The 19,917-nt window shown below is 41.0% G+C and overlaps 1 protein-coding gene across 7 annotated transcripts in view; it reads left to right on the top strand.

The window, feature by feature from the left end:
- The window catches only part of ARHGAP24 (Rho GTPase activating protein 24), a 173,871-nt gene that overhangs the window by 141,971 nt on the left and 11,983 nt on the right, over positions 1-19,917 (top strand). For 5 of the 7 annotated variants that reach the window (XM_008933745.2, XM_018073679.1, XM_018073669.2 and 2 more), the window contains one exon: positions 9,612-9,819. In XM_008933745.2, coding sequence (XP_008931993.2) covers positions 9,612-9,819 — 208 coding nt within the window. Of the gene's footprint in view, positions 1-493; positions 1,390-9,611; positions 9,820-19,917 lie in introns of those variants that run through there. The other 2 variants (XM_008933746.3, XM_018073690.2) reach the window with 2 other exon arrangements.

The raw sequence follows: 19,917 nt of genomic DNA, 5'->3' as shown, positions 1-19,917 counted from the left end.
TTGTTAACCTGTGCTAGAAAGAGCAGGCAGGAGGGGGGCAGGTGGGACTCTGCGAAGGTGATCAGAAACAGCTTGTTTTTTGCACCAAAAGAATAAGGTGACTGTGGAGAAAAATCTGAAAGGGAAAAGAAATGTAAATGAGGCAGGGCATGCAATGCCTGTTTGCACATGAAATTCCCTTCCTGATTAGATTTAAAAGGCAGTTTTTTTACAGAGCCTGCAACTAAGGGGGAGGGAGAAGAAGGAGCATGAGCGTTTTAGCAGGGCTGGTGGTGTAAGGTCTGGCACCTCCTGCAGGAGCCAGGCACAGCCCGCTCGGTTTTCCAGCAGCCGCACATGACAGCCGCCTGAAGTCAACTCAAAGTCACCCGGAGGAGCAGCCAAACCTGCGCTGCGGCGGCTCCCGCGCCTCCTTCCCCCGCACCTGCTGCACGCACACGGCAGCGGCGGCGGCCGGGCTGCCATCGCCTGGCCGGGGGCCGGAGGGAGCCAGCCAACACCGCATCCCCGTCCGGAGGCACGTATTCCTCAGCAGCTCCCCGGGATCCTGCCGGCGAAGATGCGCTGCTGCCGCATCTGACGCGCCTCTCCCGTGAGAGCTCCTGGGAGTTCGAAGGCAATAAAACGAGCGAGAAGCCCACGAGAGCATCACACGAGGAGCTGGGTGTATAAAAGGTCTTTCGAAAGGAATCTCTTACGGACAAAGAGCTTTTCGGGCGAAGGGGCTGTTATTTTTGCTTCTTGGTTGCAGAAATAGAGGGTGCCAGCCAGGAGTGTCGTATCCTGGAGGATTCTTCAGTGGCCTTTTTGGTATTGTTCTTCTCTTTCCCCTTGAACACCGCGAAGTGCTGACCTTATCCTGTGGAATAGAGACTCTGCCGCTCAGCCCCCAGTTCCAGCTGGGAGAAAGAGGTCTTTCTCCCCCTCCGTCTGTTCAGGCACTTCTGTTTGAATGGAAGATACATCTTTTTGCTGAAACTCTTTTGTTGTGACATTGCATAATAGGCAGTTGTCTCACCGCAGGAAATAAAAGAAACGAAAGGAAATAGATGGAAGGAAATTGTTCCCCAAAGCAAAATTGAAGCAGGGAAGAGAACATTAAAATCATTTCGAGCCCTACCCAAGATCTAGAAGACCACAAATCTGCTAGCTCCAGAGGAAAATACACTATTATAAGAACTCCTCAGCAGTCAGTAACGATGAGCAGTCGTGGTGTTTCGTCTGGATGCAGCTGGTAAAGGAGAGCTTTGGAGGGACGTGGGGGCTTGGCCTGTATGATGCCTGAAGACAGAAATGCTGGAGTCCGCAGCCCAGGTGCCTTAGCAGCAGCTCCTTTCATTCCTAAAACTACTTATAGGAGAATTAAGCGGTGTTTTAGTTTCCGTAAAGGTAGGTCCGTTCTGTCACTGCGTTCTGCTTTGCTAGTGAAGCCGTGGTTTCTTACAAGTCAAAAGGGGGATGTGTGTGCAGGGGCAGATGAGAGTACCGAAACAAAAGACATTAAACAATGCAGATGCCAACATTCCACGAATGATTTATTTACTTCTTTGTTCGTTTGTTTGTAGCTGGCCAGCTGATACTGTCTCCTCTACATAATAGCCTATGAATGCTGGAATGAGGTGGTTTGAGACAAGATTATTGCAGTGCCTCTGAGCAAAATTAAGTGAGAGCTCTGGGGGAATTAGACCTGTGATGCTCCGAGTTGCCTGTTTGTCTTGGCAGAACATCAGGAAAAAGAGTTTCTGCTTGCATTTTATTTGTGTGGTAGGAGGGGGGTAGAAGAGAAGGGACCAAAGCAACGTGATAAATGTTCCTCTGTGCAGAAGACCGAGTCCTTGGTCTCAGAGATTTCTGATGGATTGAAGTGTAGCCCTACAGTGCACTGTCCTGTTGCAAGTGATGCACTGTCACTTCATCATGCTGCCCTGCAGCCTCCATTTGCCTTTTCACCTGCTGCATGGAGGTGTTTAAAGCCAGTTTTCTTCTGCAGTGCACATACTCCTGTTGAAGCAGACCATGGCAGTACTCAGGGAAGGAGGGCAAAGCGGAGGCTGGATTCTGTAATATGTCAGCTGGAAGCACTGGAAGGGAAACACATGTCTAAGAAAGAGATATGACAAGTGGTGGTAAGGTGCCACAGCACCTGAGATGGGTGGGCAGAAACTGTCTCTGTGACAAGGACAGAAACTTTGTGTAGGGGAAGAGGAGGACATTGGTGTTGTCTTAGAAGCTATGCTGAACTGAGAAATACCAGTGAAAGGGCTAAGCTGTCATGTTGTTTTGAAGCGTGAGAGATTATTTTGTACAGAGCTTGCACATATTCTGTCATCTTCTCTTGCTCCTTTCTCAACTGTTCCTTCATGCTGCCATTTGCCCTTTTGCAAGACCGTGCAGCTCTTTGCTCACCAGCCTCAGTAGTGATGTGGTGACGTCATTGCCTTTGAGGGATGTGTGAGCAGGCAGTCAGGGGCGATGTCTTGAAACGAGATATCACAACCAGTGAGGGGCTCACTGCAGAACTGCAGCTGAGACAGCACTGAAAGCTGTTTGCCCCCTGTGCCCCCCTCCCCAAGGCCCTTGATTGCTGGAGTTCCCGTCCTGCTGGAGGCTGGCCAGGAGGATGTGCATGTGTATTGCATTTCAAGGTGTTGGTGTGAATTAGAGCTGCCTGTGCCCAGTTCATACGCTTAACTATTTGAGAAATGTTTGGAAGTCGAATAAAGGATTAACTGATAATTTTGCAGACAGCTGCCTTTGTGCCTAGCTACAGCCTTAGCTGCTCCAAGAAGAGCTTCAGCTGTTGATTCTTTCTCCGTATGTTCTGACACGGAAGCTGTCCGTGTCTAAAACTCCAAGTGAAGCGGCAGCGCTGGGGGCAGAGACAGAATGATGGAGGTGATGCTGCTGATTTGCTTTCCTCTCTGTGTCATATGTTTCAGTTGCTTTCTTATACACATTTCTGTCAAGATTGTTGTCTTAAGGCCCCTTGGTCAGACCTGCAGAATGCTGGGGGCATATGTCCTTGTTTCACTATGTCCTTGTCCTGCCAAAGTCAACAGAAAGATGAACATTAACTGGATTTTCATTAAGGTTGCACAGACAAATTAGGATACCTACCCGTGTCTTATTAATTGGCATACAGAATTACTATAACTTCATTTGCAAATTGTGTACTTAAGTATAAAAAAAAGGCAAAACTAGCCTTCTACAAACCTAGTCTATACTTTCATAAAGCAGATTAGTTAGTTCTAAGCTATGCAACATGATGCAGAAAATAAAATTACCAGGGAAAATCATTGGCTAGTCACTGTAAGGGGAAGGGAATCATGACAGTTTTTGTTCAGACAGAGATATGTCATGATCTTCACCAATGAGACCAGGTGTAGAACCCTTCCTGGAAATCCAGATCAAATTTCCATTGTGATTGGCACCAGAAAATTAAATGTCAGATTTGTTTGGAGGTCACATCGTAGAAGTCAGTGCTCAGAGGGCAGCATCTGAACAGAGACATCTTTAAACTCCAGTGTGGAAAAGATGCTCTCTGGTTAAGTTCCACCACAGGAACCTCTGGAGAGACCATGCAGGATAAGTGGAGAAAGCAGTATCTGAGGGTGGCATGCAGTGGTGAGAACACTCATTGGAATGGTGAATTTGCATGGGCAGAGTTTTGGAGGAGGAGGTGGCATTGGCTTTGGCTGGAGAAATAGTGCCTGATGTGATCAACTGTGATAAGTTCCCAGGGAAGTTTTTAAAATTGCCTTCTTTTCTTTCCTGTATCTAGTTCTACTTTTATTTCAGAGTTGTTTTTCCTAAGCAGGTTATTTGAGTGTGCAAATATTTTAAACTCCAGGGCAGAAATTTGTCTTGTCTTCTCTACTGCTGGCATCACACTGACTGTGGGGTAGGAGAAGGCTTGAAGGAAGGAAAATTATTCAGGCAGGAACAAAATTCTGCTGCCACTGGTTTTGGTGAGATTTTTTCCTCCCCTCTACATTACAAAATTTTGTAGAGAAGAAGAAAATACTCCCTGCGTTTGATCCACTCAAAACAGCACTTACTGCTGGGGAACATCTGAGCAGAAAGCTGATAGAAAATAATAATTTAAAACTCCATATTAGGTGTTATGTGCCCACGACAGCCACTTCTTTGTGTTATTCCAGGACCTTTGTTCGCAACCCTGCTGTTGAAAGCCATTCATCTGATCTGTTATTTTCACTGTCAGTGAATTACTGATTGAGATTGAGAGCTGCTTAAAATTCTCATCCAGATCCTAAGCTGAGATCAGTTCCTTTGACCTTAACTGGCCCTTTCTGATCAGTATAGCCCATAAAATCAGAACTTATCTTGAAAGGACAGGGATCCTTTGCTGCACATTGGGAGAACACACGTACAGGTGTGGGCCTTCTGTGAAAGCATCAGCCCTCAGTGCTTTTTTCTCCCTGAAATCTTCTGGCTCACCAAGTACTTGTGCTGTGGTGGAGCCAGAGCGGCAGGTGGGCTTTTTTGAGATATTCTTTATTTCGGGCTGTTCTTTAGGGAGCAAGGTGGCAGAACAACCACCTTGATCTTCTCCTTTTTTCTTCCTGAATCAGAAGCCCAGAGACTTGAGATGTGAGCCCTGCCTGTGTTCAGTTAGCTAAGGAAATCATTGACTAGTAGCATGCTTAGGTTTTAAAACCATACTCTAAGTGTGAATATGTACCATAAAAAATACCACAGTGCTTCCACAACTTCTGAGTAGACATGTGCAGAATTTGCATATAGCACTGGAAATAGTCTTTCGTAGTGTTCCTGGGTATCTGTTAAGCATGGAAATCCAGTTGCTCATAATGTTTACAAAACTTCTGCCACGGGAATGTTCTAGTTAATGAATAACTGCTCAGCATGCCCTTTGCTAGCATGTGATTTTCCTCTTTGATGTTATGCGTGATCTTCACTTAATTGGATATAGCTTTAAAGACCTACAACTGCTCTCTGAGAAAGCAGTTCTGCTGATTAAATCTAATGACTGGTCAGAACTGGAATCCTGTACATTTTCCAGCCTTCCACCAGCTATGGGGAAGCGAAGCTGCTGCTATGCTGAATCTCATGGTTTCTTGTTGATTTATTTGTTTCCCCTCTGGCACCCTGTCCCAAGGATAAACCAAATGACAGGTCAGCTCTTGTGCATCTGTGCATTCTGGATTTTGGAGACACTGAGAGTTAGGAAGAGAACTTGGGTTTGGATTACAACATGAGTTATGAGGGCTCTCTTTTTATTTCCTTCTCCACAGAGATGTTCTTGTTTAGTGAAAATTTACTTTTAAAAACCAGCATTATCAGTATACATTTTTAAAAAACAGAAATTATCTCTGTGATTTTGGTTAAGTTGTAGTCTCCATAACTTGGACTGTCTTTTCCTAAATGAGGTGCTAGTAGTTACCAGTTACAGCTGATAGTGATCATCGTTGTCTCTGCCAACCTCTAAGGTAACTGTACGTTTTTGCAACCACAATTCTTCACAGCATTGCCTTTGCTTCCTAATGGTCAGCATCTGAATTTTCATAAAATGCTCATCTGCAATATGTCAGTAGTAGTTATTTGTGACATAAGAGGGGATAAAAGCATTAGAAAGGGACAGTGGAAGAAGGTGCATTTTACAGGGCAATGATCGTGGCTTTTATTCTAAAGCAAAACCCAACAGGTGCTAAAAAGATGATGAGCAAGGTAAAAGCTCTGACAGCATGATGTGGAAGAAGAGTTCTTGTGTTTCTGCCACTTCTACCCCTGGCAACAGAGTACCTTTGCCATAAGGCATCAGCAAGTCTGTAACTTCAAGTCAATATTTGTGCAGGCTTATCATGACTGATTTCTTTCCTGGCCAAGTGCTGCCTGGTGCAGTGTTCTGCATTTGTTAGGTGGAGGAAATACTTCCTTTGGAGGAGTTCAGTCTATACTTTGGCACAAACTCAGACCTTCCTAAGATAAATTCCAGTGCCAAACAAATCGGAGAATGAAGAGAGTAGTAAATGGTGACTTCAAGGTGTCACGTGGTGATTTTTCATGAGACTAAGGTCTTAACTTTAGGTTATTGCATGGTTGTCAGAGTTACCACGTTAGCTATGAGCTTCCCAAAGCTGAGTGTGGAGATCCTCGTGCCTGTGAGGTAAATATGGTATTATCAACATTCATACAGATGGGAAGCCAAGTCCCTGAGGCTTTCTCTGCCATGTGAAGATATGGGGCATACACCTACTCCTCCAGCTGGGAAAGTATATCTGTGGCCAGACTTGATGCAACTGTTCTGAGGATTGTGTAGGATCTGAATCAAATCTGTTAAATCTGAGACAACTGCTGTAGTTACTCTGTCTCTCCCTCAGGCATTCCTAGCTATGTGTATTTTAAGTGTCTCAGTGAAAATTGCTTCATTTACAACTTCCCTTATTGTAGACAATAATAGAAACAATTCAGTGTCTACACTTAGGGGACCAGAACCAGGAAATTTTAGGCTCTGATTTGGACTTACTTTTTTTCCCTCTCTATCACATCAGGTTTTATTTTTCCTCAGATATAGGTTTTATTAAGGTTTTCTTCCTACAACATGTGTAATTTTCTGCTACAATGCAGAACCAAGTTTGTCATATCGATGTATTTAATCTTTGTCAGCTTCTGTGTATGAATCACTTCTTACTTTCTATTTGTCCTAAAAGATAGTGTTTATTTCTAGTTACAGACATCTTAATACTTTATGGTTGCAACCTGTCTTCAGTGCATTTTATGTTGTGGTACATCAGCAATTTATAATAATATATGAAGGTTTTTTGCTTCCACTGCACGAAACAGCCTTATTCTGATTTTATTAAGTATCTATTAGATATGCTTTGAAAACCATTTTTAAAACAAACTAAAAAAAAAAGGCAGCATCCAAAAATATATTAATAGAAAGTGATGTGTTTTGACTGCAGTGTTATTACTAGTATGAGTTCCAAAGCAGTTTGCAAATTTAAGCAGCAATATGCACATTACTGATTAAAGAAAGTTAGCATGGTGAGAAGTATAGCCAGGCTTGTTCTAATTGTACTGTCAGTGAGCAGGAGTTGTAACTGTGCATACATTGTAATTGTATAATTGGAATATCCTATCGTATTTTGTTTGAAAAGAGGCAAAACCCCTTGTGTTTAAAACCAAGAGATCTCATGGGCCCTTGAAAGGAAGCTCAAGGTCTGTATGTTAATAGGATAAGCTGGAGTAGGGTGACCAAGTCCTACACCTAAGAAGGAACAACCCCAGGAAAGCAGCTCTGAAGAAGGAACCTGGATGCCCTGGCAAATAGTAAGCTGGACACGAGCCAGCAGTGGACCTGGCAGCAAGCAAGATTAGACAGCAGTCTGGGCAATATCAGCTAGCAGAAGGAGGGAAGTGATTAACCTCCTCTGCTTAGCATTTTTTAGACCATATTCCAAATATTGTGAACTTAAAAAACCAAAACAAAACCAAAAAAAAACCCCACCAAAACCAGGAAGTGGAAATAATACTGGAGAGAGCTGAGCAAAGGATCACTAAGGTGCTCAGAACCTAGAAGACATGCCCTTTGAGGAAAGGCAGAGCAAGTGGGGCTTGTTCAGCCAGGAGAAGGTACAAATTGAGGAGCACTGAACAGCAGCCTTCTCATACATTAAGAAGGACTTTGAAACCCCCAAACTCCCCTAATCACACAGATTCCTTAACTGACTTTCAGTGGACCTTCCTCCTTAATTCTCCTGCTTTCAGGAGGGTCTAGCAACTGGAAGGACTAAAGGTTCTCTGTGTTGACCAGCTGCAACTCCTAACTGAAACAGATACAAGAAACCTGAATTCAATTAATACTCCTCCCATCCCCCTAGGCAGTTTGTAGGAGGCTAGGAAGGTATGTAAGAAATAAGAAAACATGCTTTAACTCCTCTGCCAGCCTGAAGAGCCTGAACTTTGTGGACACCACATCAGTCAGTATTCTTCCAAGCTTGACTCACTCTGAAATGTCAAAAATTCCTTCTTTAATTGCTACTTGTTGGGCTTTGTACAACATGAAAAAAAATGAGCTAATAAAGAGCGACTGTGTGATGTTCATTCGCTTACCTACTGCTGGTTTTGGCATCCACAAGTGTGGGTACCATGGAAATCACAAAATATGCTGTTCAGCATCTCAAGAGACTTTCTGGATGTCTTAGCAGGACATCAGTTACTCTCTGCAGTTATTTCCTGTGCTACAGTGAAAGTAATTGGTTTTAAATACAAACCTCAGACCTTCAGTGTGGGCACCTTGACACTTGCCATAACATCCTGGAACATAGGCAGGGCAGCTGTCCCCCCTACAACTGAGGTGTAAGTTACCTTTCTGTTGGAGGAAAAATGTATGCATTGAAGGTTACCCTGAAGGATGCTCCTTTAGCTTGTGGACACTTAGCCATGCAGTTGTAATTTATGGGAGAATTAAGTTTTTGGGTCAAAATCAAAAGCTGACTAACTCAACTTTGGGCATTCTTTGGAAAAAGCAAACAAAACCAACTCTGTTCTTCTCGTTGAAAATTTTTAAGCCGGCAGGAACTGTGTGCTTAGTAAAGGACACAATTTGACTTACTGCTTTTTATTTTTTCTTTTAACTTCATAGTGTTCGTCATTGGAAAATGAGGTAGTTATTTGCTCTTTAGATTCTGATCATGACTGCCTTAGAACTATTCATTGTCTTGCTATATATAGAAATTGAATTACCTTGCTTCAGCCCCAATACTCTTTAGCAAACGATGGTCTCAAGAGAGAGTTTCCATCACAGATGACATGCCTGAACGTTATTGTGATGCTGTGGTGACCTGCTCTGCACTTTGAAAAGGAGAGGCAAAATAAGCTGTGATGAGTACCTCTCTTTCCAATGCTAGCAATGATACCCTTGAATCAGAGTTGAAGTTGATTCTGTTGAAAAACCTCCATGCTCTTCATGAGGTTAAGGATGAATGCAGATTTCCTGCAGTTCGTCTTGACACATTTCACCTTTCATATCAGACACTTTTCTTTGCAGACAGAATTTATTGTTGCTAAAGCAGACACTGATAATGAAATAGGTAAGACATTATAGGAATGATCTTTGTTTATATTGAAAAATTAATAATTTAGTTGAGTAGGATCAAAATCCAGAGTTATCTTTATAAATCTTTTGCCTCCCCATGTGTAAAGATAATGTTCATATCCCATTGAAACTCACACAAAAAGTACTTAATTTTTTAATAGATAAATAGGCATTAACCAAAGAAGATGGAGATATATATCTATATGTATATATTCATCTCTTTTGAATAAGAAGTTTTGTGATGGAAAATCCTATTTGTTTTCTTTCTACGTTTCATGCGCTTATGGTCTTGCAAACAATTGACAGTGTTTTATTTAAATAGTGTTTCTGGGCGTTGTTATAAAATATGTCAGCACTGTATTTCTGTGGGAGTATCAAAGGTGAAATTAAGCATTTTATTCTTAAGAAAGCAGGACGTTAATTGTCCACACATTTGAATGACATGTAAGTCGCGTGCATTGGAGTAGAAGGCACAGGCCCCTCAAATGTTTTTATGATTCTCAGCCAAGTCACATCTTTCTTTTTGGTGCAGGTATTTTTGGCCAGAAGCTGGAAGATACTGTCCGGTACGAAAAGCGCTATGGGAACCGCCTGGCTCCTATGCTGGTGGAACAGTGTGTGGATTTTATCCGACAGCGGGGGCTGAGGGAAGAGGGCCTTTTCCGACTGCCTGGGCAGGCTAATCTTGTCAAGGAGCTACAGGATGCATTTGACTGTGGAGAGAAGCCTTCTTTTGACAGGTAAAACCCTCCAGCTGTTCCCCACTCCCTGAAGCCCGGACAGGACGCGCTGTGCTGTGCTGGCTGACCCACAGTGCTGTGAAACATGTGGCAACAACAGATAGAATGACATGGTTTTGTAGGTTTTTCTGTGTGTTTCCTATTAGTGCTCTAAAATGTCTTATTTTTTTTTTTTCCCTGACTTTGATGTCTGATTTCAAAGTGTTTCTGGAGAATTTCCTTTTGTGAAAAGCTGGTTAGGAGAAGTACTGCTAATGGTTTGGCTTAATCAAAAATATCTGGATTACCTTGATCTTAATATCACTTGAAATGCAGTGGTGATGCTGGCATTTATTCAGTTCCACAAAGGAAGAATTTCTCTTATCACCAATCTCAATATGTTCTGTTATCTATAAAACTGACTGGAAGAGAAGTGTACTTTTATGTATTCCTTTACAATTTTGGACCTTTGGTCTAATAATTAAAGTCATTCTGACCATAATTACAAACCTATGTGGTTTTGAGGGTTCAGATCCAATTCATATTCCACCATTTATGCAGTTTTACAAAGTTAATGAGAATTTCCTGGCCAAAGAAAACCCAGTCCTGTTCACACAGCTGTGTATGACTTCAGACTTTTGTAAGACTAGCTTTTTGGGCTTTCTTCTGTGAGCATTGACAGCAGTAGTCCACACATACAGAATGTGCAGTCAGGGAAACAGAACCAGTGGCTTATGAATGCCACGTAAACCCTTTAACTCTGATCGGAATTAATATGATGGTAATGCAATTCCAGTTCAAGGGACTGTTAAATGGTGTTCATCCCCAGCATGTGCCCTAAGTGACATCTGTAACACATGTCCACAGAGGAATCAGGATACTTCACTCCAGTTGAGAGTCCAGTGTGATTTAGGAGGAAGATTGCATTTATTATGTGGGAGCTTTGTCTGATAGCAATCCAAGTAACAGGAAGGAAAGTATATCTTGATCTTTTAGTGGAAAAACATGCCATGATTTGAACCTGATTGCTGGAAGTCCATTCCCTGTTCCTGTGAAGTGGGAAAATTTGTTAAACATGAAGTTTTGTGTATCACAGATGCACAGAAGGCAGACACCTGTAATGCTCTTTCATCTCCAACAAGTTTCCTCAGTCCTGACCCTCACTTTAAAAGAAAGATCAAGAATTTATAATGCTCTGGAAAAGAGACTTGTCTTCCTGTGAGGTTTATTAGTTTCTCATTCTAAGGTGAATTAGGATAATTGACGAGTAAATGGCTTTAAGGAGGCAGAGGACTGTGGGAAGGGACAGTGTTAGCTCATAAATGTTTGTAGCATGCTTACTTACTGTTCAAATGCCATGTAGCTTATTTAAAAATGGTAAAGAAGCATCTGTTGGGCATGTTTCCCTTACTTGGACATTAAGATAAATATTACTGATAATGTCTGTCTCCACCAAAGATACAAGTAGGCAAATGGCAGAAACAAAAGGTTATTCTTTCCTGTGCCTGTAAGCGAAATAATTGTGGAAGAAATGCTTAGGAAAACAAGCCACCCCCAAACTCCAGGAGATGATGTACTGAACACCCCACTGAGAGGTATAACTTGAAGGAAGTGCACAAGTTCTAACTATGCAAAACAAATGAGACCAGGGCTCAACCACATTTATGTTTTTTTCAAGGTTATCTACCAACATCTGTAGCACATGCTAATGAGCCCCATGAACAGGTATGCTAGCTGAGCTCTAGCAGATGAAAAAGAGAAGAGATTTTACATGCTACTGCTGTGAAGAATGCACATAATTTCTACTATAGCAATTAGAAACATCAGCAGGAGCTGCCTATAAATTGCTGGTCCTGCAGTTCTGCTTCTGAAGCTGAGAATTTATAGAACACTGACCTTGTACGTCCACATGTACTCAATTCTTTTGAGTTTGGAGAGGTATGATTTAGGTGTAGCAGTGGTCCAGAAGTCAAGCAGACATAAACTCTGCTCTGATCTCTGCATTGTTTCCATTGGGCATCTGCTTTTTTTTCTCCAACCTTTTGTTCCATTCATAAACTCTTTAGGAGGAGTTCATTTCACGGTGTTTATAGAGTGCCTGTGTGATATGGTAATATTTTGGGGTAACTTCTCATTGTGCTGAACAGGAGCACGATCTCCACGTTTGATGCAACCTGTTTGGCAACTTGGAAAGTGGCCACAATATGAAAAGTGCTGTGGAGAAAAAAATATATCTACTTTAGGCATCCATGCCTACTTTCTCTCGTGAATCTCCAGATTCACTGTATAATCTGTAATTAATCTGTAATTATATGTTACTATTGGCCAGAAGTCTCACAGGGCGAAATCTACCTAGGTTCTGTTTATCAAATTTACATTTAGCCCATTCTCATACATCAGTAGTAATAAAGATTTTTGCAGTCAGAGCAGAGCTGACATTTTTGTTCATGGGGCACAAAACACAATGGAATAACAGGTCACACTTCCGTAGTGGTGCTGGGTCACTGACTCTGACTGGGAGAAAGACTAGCTGCTGTCATCAGGGTTGGAACTAATACAAAGAGCTGATGTTTGAGGAGTTTGCCATTTTTCATACTGACACTTTTACCGTGTGGGTAAGTCAAACAAAGACTTTAGAACAAGTGAAGATGCTTTGAAATGTGTGTGTAGGCTCGTGTACATATTTGTGTGATAAATTGCTATTAAATAATCTTTCTCTTTATGCTCTCTTAGCCAATTCAGTAGAATATATAACATGTAGAATTAAAAGCAAAACCAAAGGTAAGATCATATAGACATGGTCACTACTCCTTTAAAATGTCATCTCTGTTTTAAGATGATTGCACACCTTTAAACACCTTATGCGTGTTGGGAAATGGAGTTCATAGGCACAGATCTGCTCTTTGACCCTGGGTTGAGCTACTGTCCATGGTTATGTGGAGACCCTGCCCTTCTCCCCTTTTGCCTTCCCATCTGCACCCCTTGGGCAAAGAAGACCACAGAACAAGGGCAAACAGGACAAACATAGCAAATTTGAAATAAAAAGTAAAATAGCTATGCTCGAAAGAAAAAGCAGCCATGCTTCGAAACATAAAACATATCTGACAAATGGTTGATCTCACATGAGTTAGCAGCTGGATGTTCCAATACTGAAGTCGGTTATAAAAATGCAGAGTGAGGCCAGGACAAGTCGGAGAGTGGCAGAAAACTGTGTATTAATTTGATCTGGATCTTACAGTTGGAATAAGATATTGCTGAAGAATTGTGTATGAGAATGGGAACAGTATTTAAAATTTCTCTAACTCACAGACAGAGAAAACCCAGTGTCTGATCTGAAACATCCAGTACCCCAGGCCCCCTCATATGAAAACTGGAACTCATAATTTCTCACAGTTTTGGAAGGGAGGTGCAGCTGCTACAACTGAAAACTGTTGTGGCCTTTTGTGTGAAGAAACAAAAATGCTCAAAATTTTATGTCAGCTTAAACCCCAAAATCAATAAATACTTTACTCCCTCTGAATGTATCTGCACATATTGTGAAATATGCCAGAAGGAACCAGCCATGCAATTAGGCAAGCACTCATTTGAAATATCCTCGGTATTTCCAGTACAGCTCCACCTTGGTGCAAAATTGCTCCCTCCAGGGAATCCATTTTGCTGCTTGTCCTTGGGGTATTTGCTTTTCTCTTCTTGTGTGGTTTATATTTTAAAGTCCCTCATCTCCTTTACGGCATTTGTAACGATACAAAGTGGATTATGACCATTTGTTCTATAAAATTAGCATAGAGAATATGGCACTGCATAAGGAAAATAACATAAGGATTTGTTCTACAATTTCTACCTAGAAAGGGTACAAAATTGGATTTCTCTTTTTGTATTACCTCTTTCCATCTGCTGTTCATCACAATTACTATGAGATGACATGCAAGCTAAGATTACTCAGGGAGAAAAAAAATATTTGAAATGTCTCTGAAACAAATATTAATAAAAAATTATTGTGATTGATTGATGTATGTGACTTGGATAACTGTCACTGATGTATATAGTTCAGTAGTTCAGAAGAATTAAAAAATTACATAGCTCACCTGCCAGCATTTGTGTGTATGCACAAGAGAGAAGAAAAGCACATAAATGCATATTTAGCAAAAAGAATGCTACTATATTCTGTTATGGGTATGAATACAGTACATTATAGGGCAAAATGTTATTTACTGTTCTAGTCACCATTGCAATCAGCTGAGAAAAGGGTACATAAGTGGCAGTATGTGATAGCTGGCAAATGCTGTTATTTACTGGAGCCAAGTAATCCAGAATGTACAACTGGTATGTTCCTGTGCATTTAATGATGGGGATTGTTGAAGCAAAATGAGACAATGACGAGGATGGTAATAATGTAATATTGTCAAGGTGAGAAGGAGCACTTGCACGATTCTTATTTTCCTCCAGAAGCAAAGAATGTTTTAAGATTTTGGTGAACGCAAGAAATGGGACGTGTCTCAGTGGGGCTGCAGTCTGCACTGGCACTGTGTAGACTGCAACTAGAAATCACTGGTAATAAAAATGTTTCTTTGTTTTCCAGATACAAGCCTGTACATAAGAATTTGTTTATAAGAATAGTTTCCCACAAGGAAGGGGCTTCATTTGCTTCCTGCTGGCAAAGTGCAGTAGTCCCTAAAACCCCACATTTTTATGTGAAATGAAGTCTTTATTAGAAAGCTGGTTCCTGCCAAACACAAATGGCCTTAGGCCTGTGAAAATTCCTGTTTGTTTCTGCCTGTTCAAGGCTTTCTTCCCTGGTCCTCACAATCTGCTCATCAGCTATGCCTCTGGAGCCACTTCATGTCCTTTCCAATTCCAGCCCTTTTTCTAACCAGCTAACAGAAATAACCACTGCATATGGCATAACTTAAAGACCTGGTCTGGCAATTACATTAGGAGGCACATTTCTAGTGTGATGGAAGGGTCATTAAATCAGCCTAATTGGTGTCCTGTTGTGTTTTTAGTTGGTTTTGGTGTCCTCAGTGTGTTTTTTGTTATTAGCAATGAATGAACCTTTGTAGTTACTTTGCATGAATTTCAGTTTCAGAAATGGCTGGGTGTCAGCTGTGATTAAAAAAAAAAAAAAAGAGGCAGCCATGTATTTGATTTGCCAATGACAAATGACTTCTTAGATGGCCATGGTCAACTTTAAGAAAGGTTTTGTTACCTTTGTGGAAGGTCTGAGAGTGTGGTTTTTAAAATAATTCTTCCTTAGGGTTGCACAATTTGTGGCTTTCTCTTCCAGTAAACAGGAACAGGTAGTTTCTTTGTGGTGATTTTCATGTTTTACATATGCTTGCAATCCCTGAAAAAATCTTGAAGAAACTTAACAGCCTTTCTGAACAATCTAATAAGTGATAAAATAATTTAGCAGCATATTCACTGGTGCTGAGTGATCTTTTCCTAATGGGAACCCATCTGTTTATTAGGCCTCTGCCCACCTTACCTGAAAGCACTTGTGTCTGTCTTTAAGGATCTGTATTTTTCTAAGTAATTTTGACATCCTTCCATAGAGTTTGTCGTTCTATTTTTGCTGTCTTCACTGATGTTTTTAAAGCATCACTCTCTAACCTGAATGAATTGGCTGCTGTTACAATTCCTGCAGTGGATGTCTAACTTGGAAATAGTCTGCCAATCTTCAGTATTCCTTGTGGACTCTGGAAGGTAACATGCATTGTAAAAATCATGAGCACAAAGACAAAGGAGCAGAGTATGTTTGCTTTATTTCTCTTGCCTAAACCAAAAAATAAGAATTGAGATCAGTTGCTAACTTAAAGTAGAGCCAGCCTTTTGTGGCAGCAAGGAGAGGAGGAGACAGCTCAGGGCTTAAAGTGGAAAATGTTTTCATATATGTTTCACAAGTTGTAGACAAAATTCCATCTGGTGCTTAGATTAGGCACAGTACTGCTTGTACTAGATATGTGTTATATAGGAAAATCATATAGAGCAATGCTTTGGAGTCACTCACATAGGAGAAGAAGAATCACATAGGATATTCAACCAGTTATGTTATGCATTTAACCTGACCTTTGAATTTCTGGACCAAAAAAAACCTGACTCCCAAAATTAGTCAAACCACTCCTGATGCACTGTAACATTAGTGAACACAGGCTTTGCCCTCCTAAGCTCTGACTGCTGGGTTCCCAGCAGTCACAGTACTCTGATTCTCTCTCCCTGTAGTTATGCACATATTCCTTTGATGTTTCTTACTCAGTGTTTCATCACTGGTTTATCGTGGGCTCTAGCATCTCACTTAGGCTGTCTGCAAGCTGGTAGTAAAGATACACCCTGGACAGCAGTGTTAGGAACTCATGCTCCCGTGGCAGGAGAACATCTACACTGATCTGAGAGCTGCTCTACAGTCCTGAATGCAGCTAAGCAGGGGCATGGTCAGCAAATGTTGTGGTGGGGACAGGATATGTTGGTGAGGGAGACTGTGATCTGTGGCACGTCTGAAATGATGGAGCTGTAATTCTAGTAATTCCAGAGGGTACTAGTACACAAACTGTTTGAACTGTAATGTTCTCCTTTGTTTTATTACCAGAACTCCTAAATTGAATTATAGCCTCACAGCTTGTTGTTCCCTACTGCTTGTTCTTTATGCAAACTGTTTATGTGTCATCATGATCTAGAGCTATTTTTGGCACAGCATTAATCTTTTTGTAATGTGACCTTGCCTTGTTAATACTTCCTCTCGGAGAGTTTATGAGGGGCCTGTTGGCTTTGTGCTCCAAAGCGCTGACTCCAGCTCTCTGAACATGCTGTCTGCTTGTCTGGGTGTGAGGGTTATGCCTGGATTTCGGGTGACCTGCTGGGCTTCAGTAATATTGTTTATGGTGGAGAGAGTGAAAAACTCCAGGCAGTGTAATTGGTCTGACAGCCACTTCCACGGTGTCTGTGGTATCACAAAGGAAAGTGCTGTCAAAACAGCAATGCCATGAGAGATATTAATGACAAAGTTGAGATGAATGGGGCTTTGAATATGGGTAGTCTGATGACTAAGGAGAGGCTGGGATGCATTTGCATTTGTCATGACTTTGCCTGAACAGTGGTGGAGTGGGGGATGCTCCTTTGGAAATATCAACAGTAAAGCAATATTAATATTTCAGTGAGATAAGTCATCTTTCTCAGACTTTCCAGCACAACATGCCGATATAGACTCTTTTTCATCTTGCTGATGCTTTTTGTGTTAACGTCTAATTTCCCACTTTGTGCTTTGTCATTCCCATTTCAAGATTGTAATTACTCCTTGTGCACTTGGAGAAAGTCTGCCTCACTTAATGAGAGTTGTTCCAATTTAGCTAACAGAGGATTTTCTGCTGGAATTGACATACTGTATTTTAATACATGTTAATGAGTACTTTTAATCATGTTAATTATGAATGCGTAGTCTTGAAGCACTTTGATATTATACTATCAGATAGCAAAAGAAATACAAAGATGGGTAGAATCATTAAATTTCTGTAGCCCTAATGGTCCTAGATTATAAGCAAGGCCAGTTTCAAAAGGGGGAACATTCTGCCCTTTCTTAAACTGCTCAATTGTAGCTTGAAAAAGGCCATGAGTAAAAGATCCTCCATGGGCCCTGCAAAGATCCATGTCTTAAAAAAATACACAACTTGCCTTCAAGGCAGATATATAAATGCTGTTAGTTGACTTAGACTGTGGGTAGAACACTGCAGACTTGAAAAGGGAAATAAATGCTCCTGATCCTCCAGCAAGCTTGCAGTTCTCTCTGTGGCTGAAATGTGCTTAATGGTATCTGTAAACTGAAACACCTCAAATACAGATGGATTAGGACTGGAATCTGCCATTTTAAAACTTTCCTCTGTATTTTAAAAAAGGTGAAAATAATCATACTAGACTGCAAGGTCTAAACAGGTCTCAGATTCTATGAAACGCTCTTTTAGTTACATTATTATAAAAATATTGACATTTTTATGCCCATAGTTGCACTCAAATAAGAAATTTTCTAGCTTTTGTCTATATGGTGGTAAATACAATTTAAAAACCTAATTCTTAAAAAGCTTGGCAGGCATTATGTCTCTGTATGTATAGTTTTTTATGCTGCCAAGATCTGAACGGTAATTTCTGTACAGATAGATTAAGTCCTGAGCGATAGTCCAGTACAGTTTAAGGAAGAAAAACTTAGGAAGTGTTCCAAAATCTTACTTTGCGATCCCACCATCTTGTGGCAGTCTGTGGTATTGCCTTAGGAAATTAAAAAAATAAAAAATTAGTTCAAAATACTGTGCATGTGTCCTTGTCTACTAGTTGTGACCTGGGTTTCTAACCCCAGCTTAGGAAACACCCTTCTGTGTACTGGTATACAGCATGTGCTTCAGGAGGTTAGTCTAAGAGCACAAGACTTCCTGCTGTTTCCTTGCTCCTCTCTCAGGTAGAGCAACAATCTTTAGCACTTAACTACCTCTTTCCAGCACTAGTCTATCAGTACTTCACATCGAAAGAAGAAAATTTATAAATTGCATTAATTTTCAGGTCTTCTGTCCCCTTCTTCAGCCTTTTGCTGTGCTTAATCCCCGTAGTAGGAGATCTGTGCACTAACTTTTAATCATTCTTCAGTAATTTCCCTCGCTTAACCTGTTTGAATCTTGTATTTTGGAAAAGGCCTCTTGGGTTTTATGCAGATAGTCTCTGGAAAGAGATGGTTCAGTTCTCCAGCAATTTTCCTTGTTTAAATAACAAAAATAGTAATAATAAATTCTTCAGAAAGACAGCCAATGCCAAGCAATCAGAGTTAAACTCTCTGCAGGTGGATGGCCTGTGCTGGCTCTCACTTCAGGGCTTGTACTAAAGCTGACAGTTTGCATCTGTTCTTTGTGGCTGCTTTCTCTGCCCAGAGAAAGTCTTCCCCTCTGCATTTGCTTTTTTCTCTTCCAGAGGCACTGACAGCTTAGGAAACTGAAGATCTCTGTGTAAAATTGCTTCTTGGATAAGGCTGAATAGTGGCAACTGCCTGGGCATGGATGCCATGGTTGTGTTTCAAAAAGTGGCAGCAAGACATGCAGGCAGCTACCTGAGAGATTATTGGGGTCTGGGCTTTAAGTTCTCGGGTTGTGCAGTCTGTAAAGAGTTTCGTTAGGCAGGATGTCAAGAAGAGCTTTGTTTTGCTTAGTTGGCATCTGGATTGGCAATAGGTAGTATGGAAAGATTAGAGGCCAAATCTGAGCTGGCATTTGAGATCTCATAAAAGAGTACGGTTACACCCGTATCACGTATAGTATCATTCACTACATTTGTTATATATGCACCCAAGGAACAGGGTGGGGTAAACACTGTTCTAAATTGAAGCCACTCGACAATAGAGGGTTGCAATCAAGAGATTAGAGTCTGAACTTTCTTTAAAAATTTGGGTTTGCATAAGTGCTTTGTAGAGTTTCTCCAGAAAAACACTTTTTTTGGAATTTGGGCTGGGAATTATTCATGATTGAAATAGAAATGTTTTCTGCGAATTTATTTTGAGGAGACTGATGATGGGTGACATTGAAATTTATACAGTGCTTTATAATCTCTCTTCTTCTGTTTTGACATACCATACCACATTATTCTAAGGTTGTTCCCATCATTCTTGTTAAGATTTAACTTATTTAAAGCCATTACTGCTTTAACAGATCATTTCAAAATAATGATTAACATGCCTCTAGCAAAGCCTTAAGTGCATCAAATACCAGTGGTTCTTTTGAGGCACTGTGAGTTTAAAAAATATTCTAACTGTAAAGTTTCCAAAGGAAAAGAAAATACATAGTAATGCACATTGTAGAAATGTCTATGCATTTTCTGTTAAGGACACGAGCATAATTTAGTGTCTGCTTTTTTGATTCTTCAGAAATCAGAGGGAAAGATATCAGCTTGCAGTACAGCTCTTTATCTGAACCAGGGAAAGCATGTAGAACATTCCAGTAAGGATTTGTATAAATGCCTGAGTGGCTAAACCCAGAGATGGTGTCAGATGTAATGCAAGAGAGATTTCTTCATGCTAAGTCATAGCTTTTATCTAATTTCTACTTACTTTTCAGAGACGTGCTCCTAAGTTACCAGAACGTAACTTTACACCACAGG

This window comes from Manacus vitellinus, unplaced genomic scaffold, assembly GCF_001715985.3.
Source record: "Manacus vitellinus isolate BGI_N305 unplaced genomic scaffold, ASM171598v3 scaffold_0_pilon, whole genome shotgun sequence".
Lineage (NCBI taxonomy): Eukaryota > Metazoa > Chordata > Aves > Passeriformes > Pipridae > Manacus > Manacus vitellinus.
The sequence above is the reverse complement of the archived record's forward strand: the minus strand, read 5'-3'. Positions and strand labels throughout refer to the sequence as shown.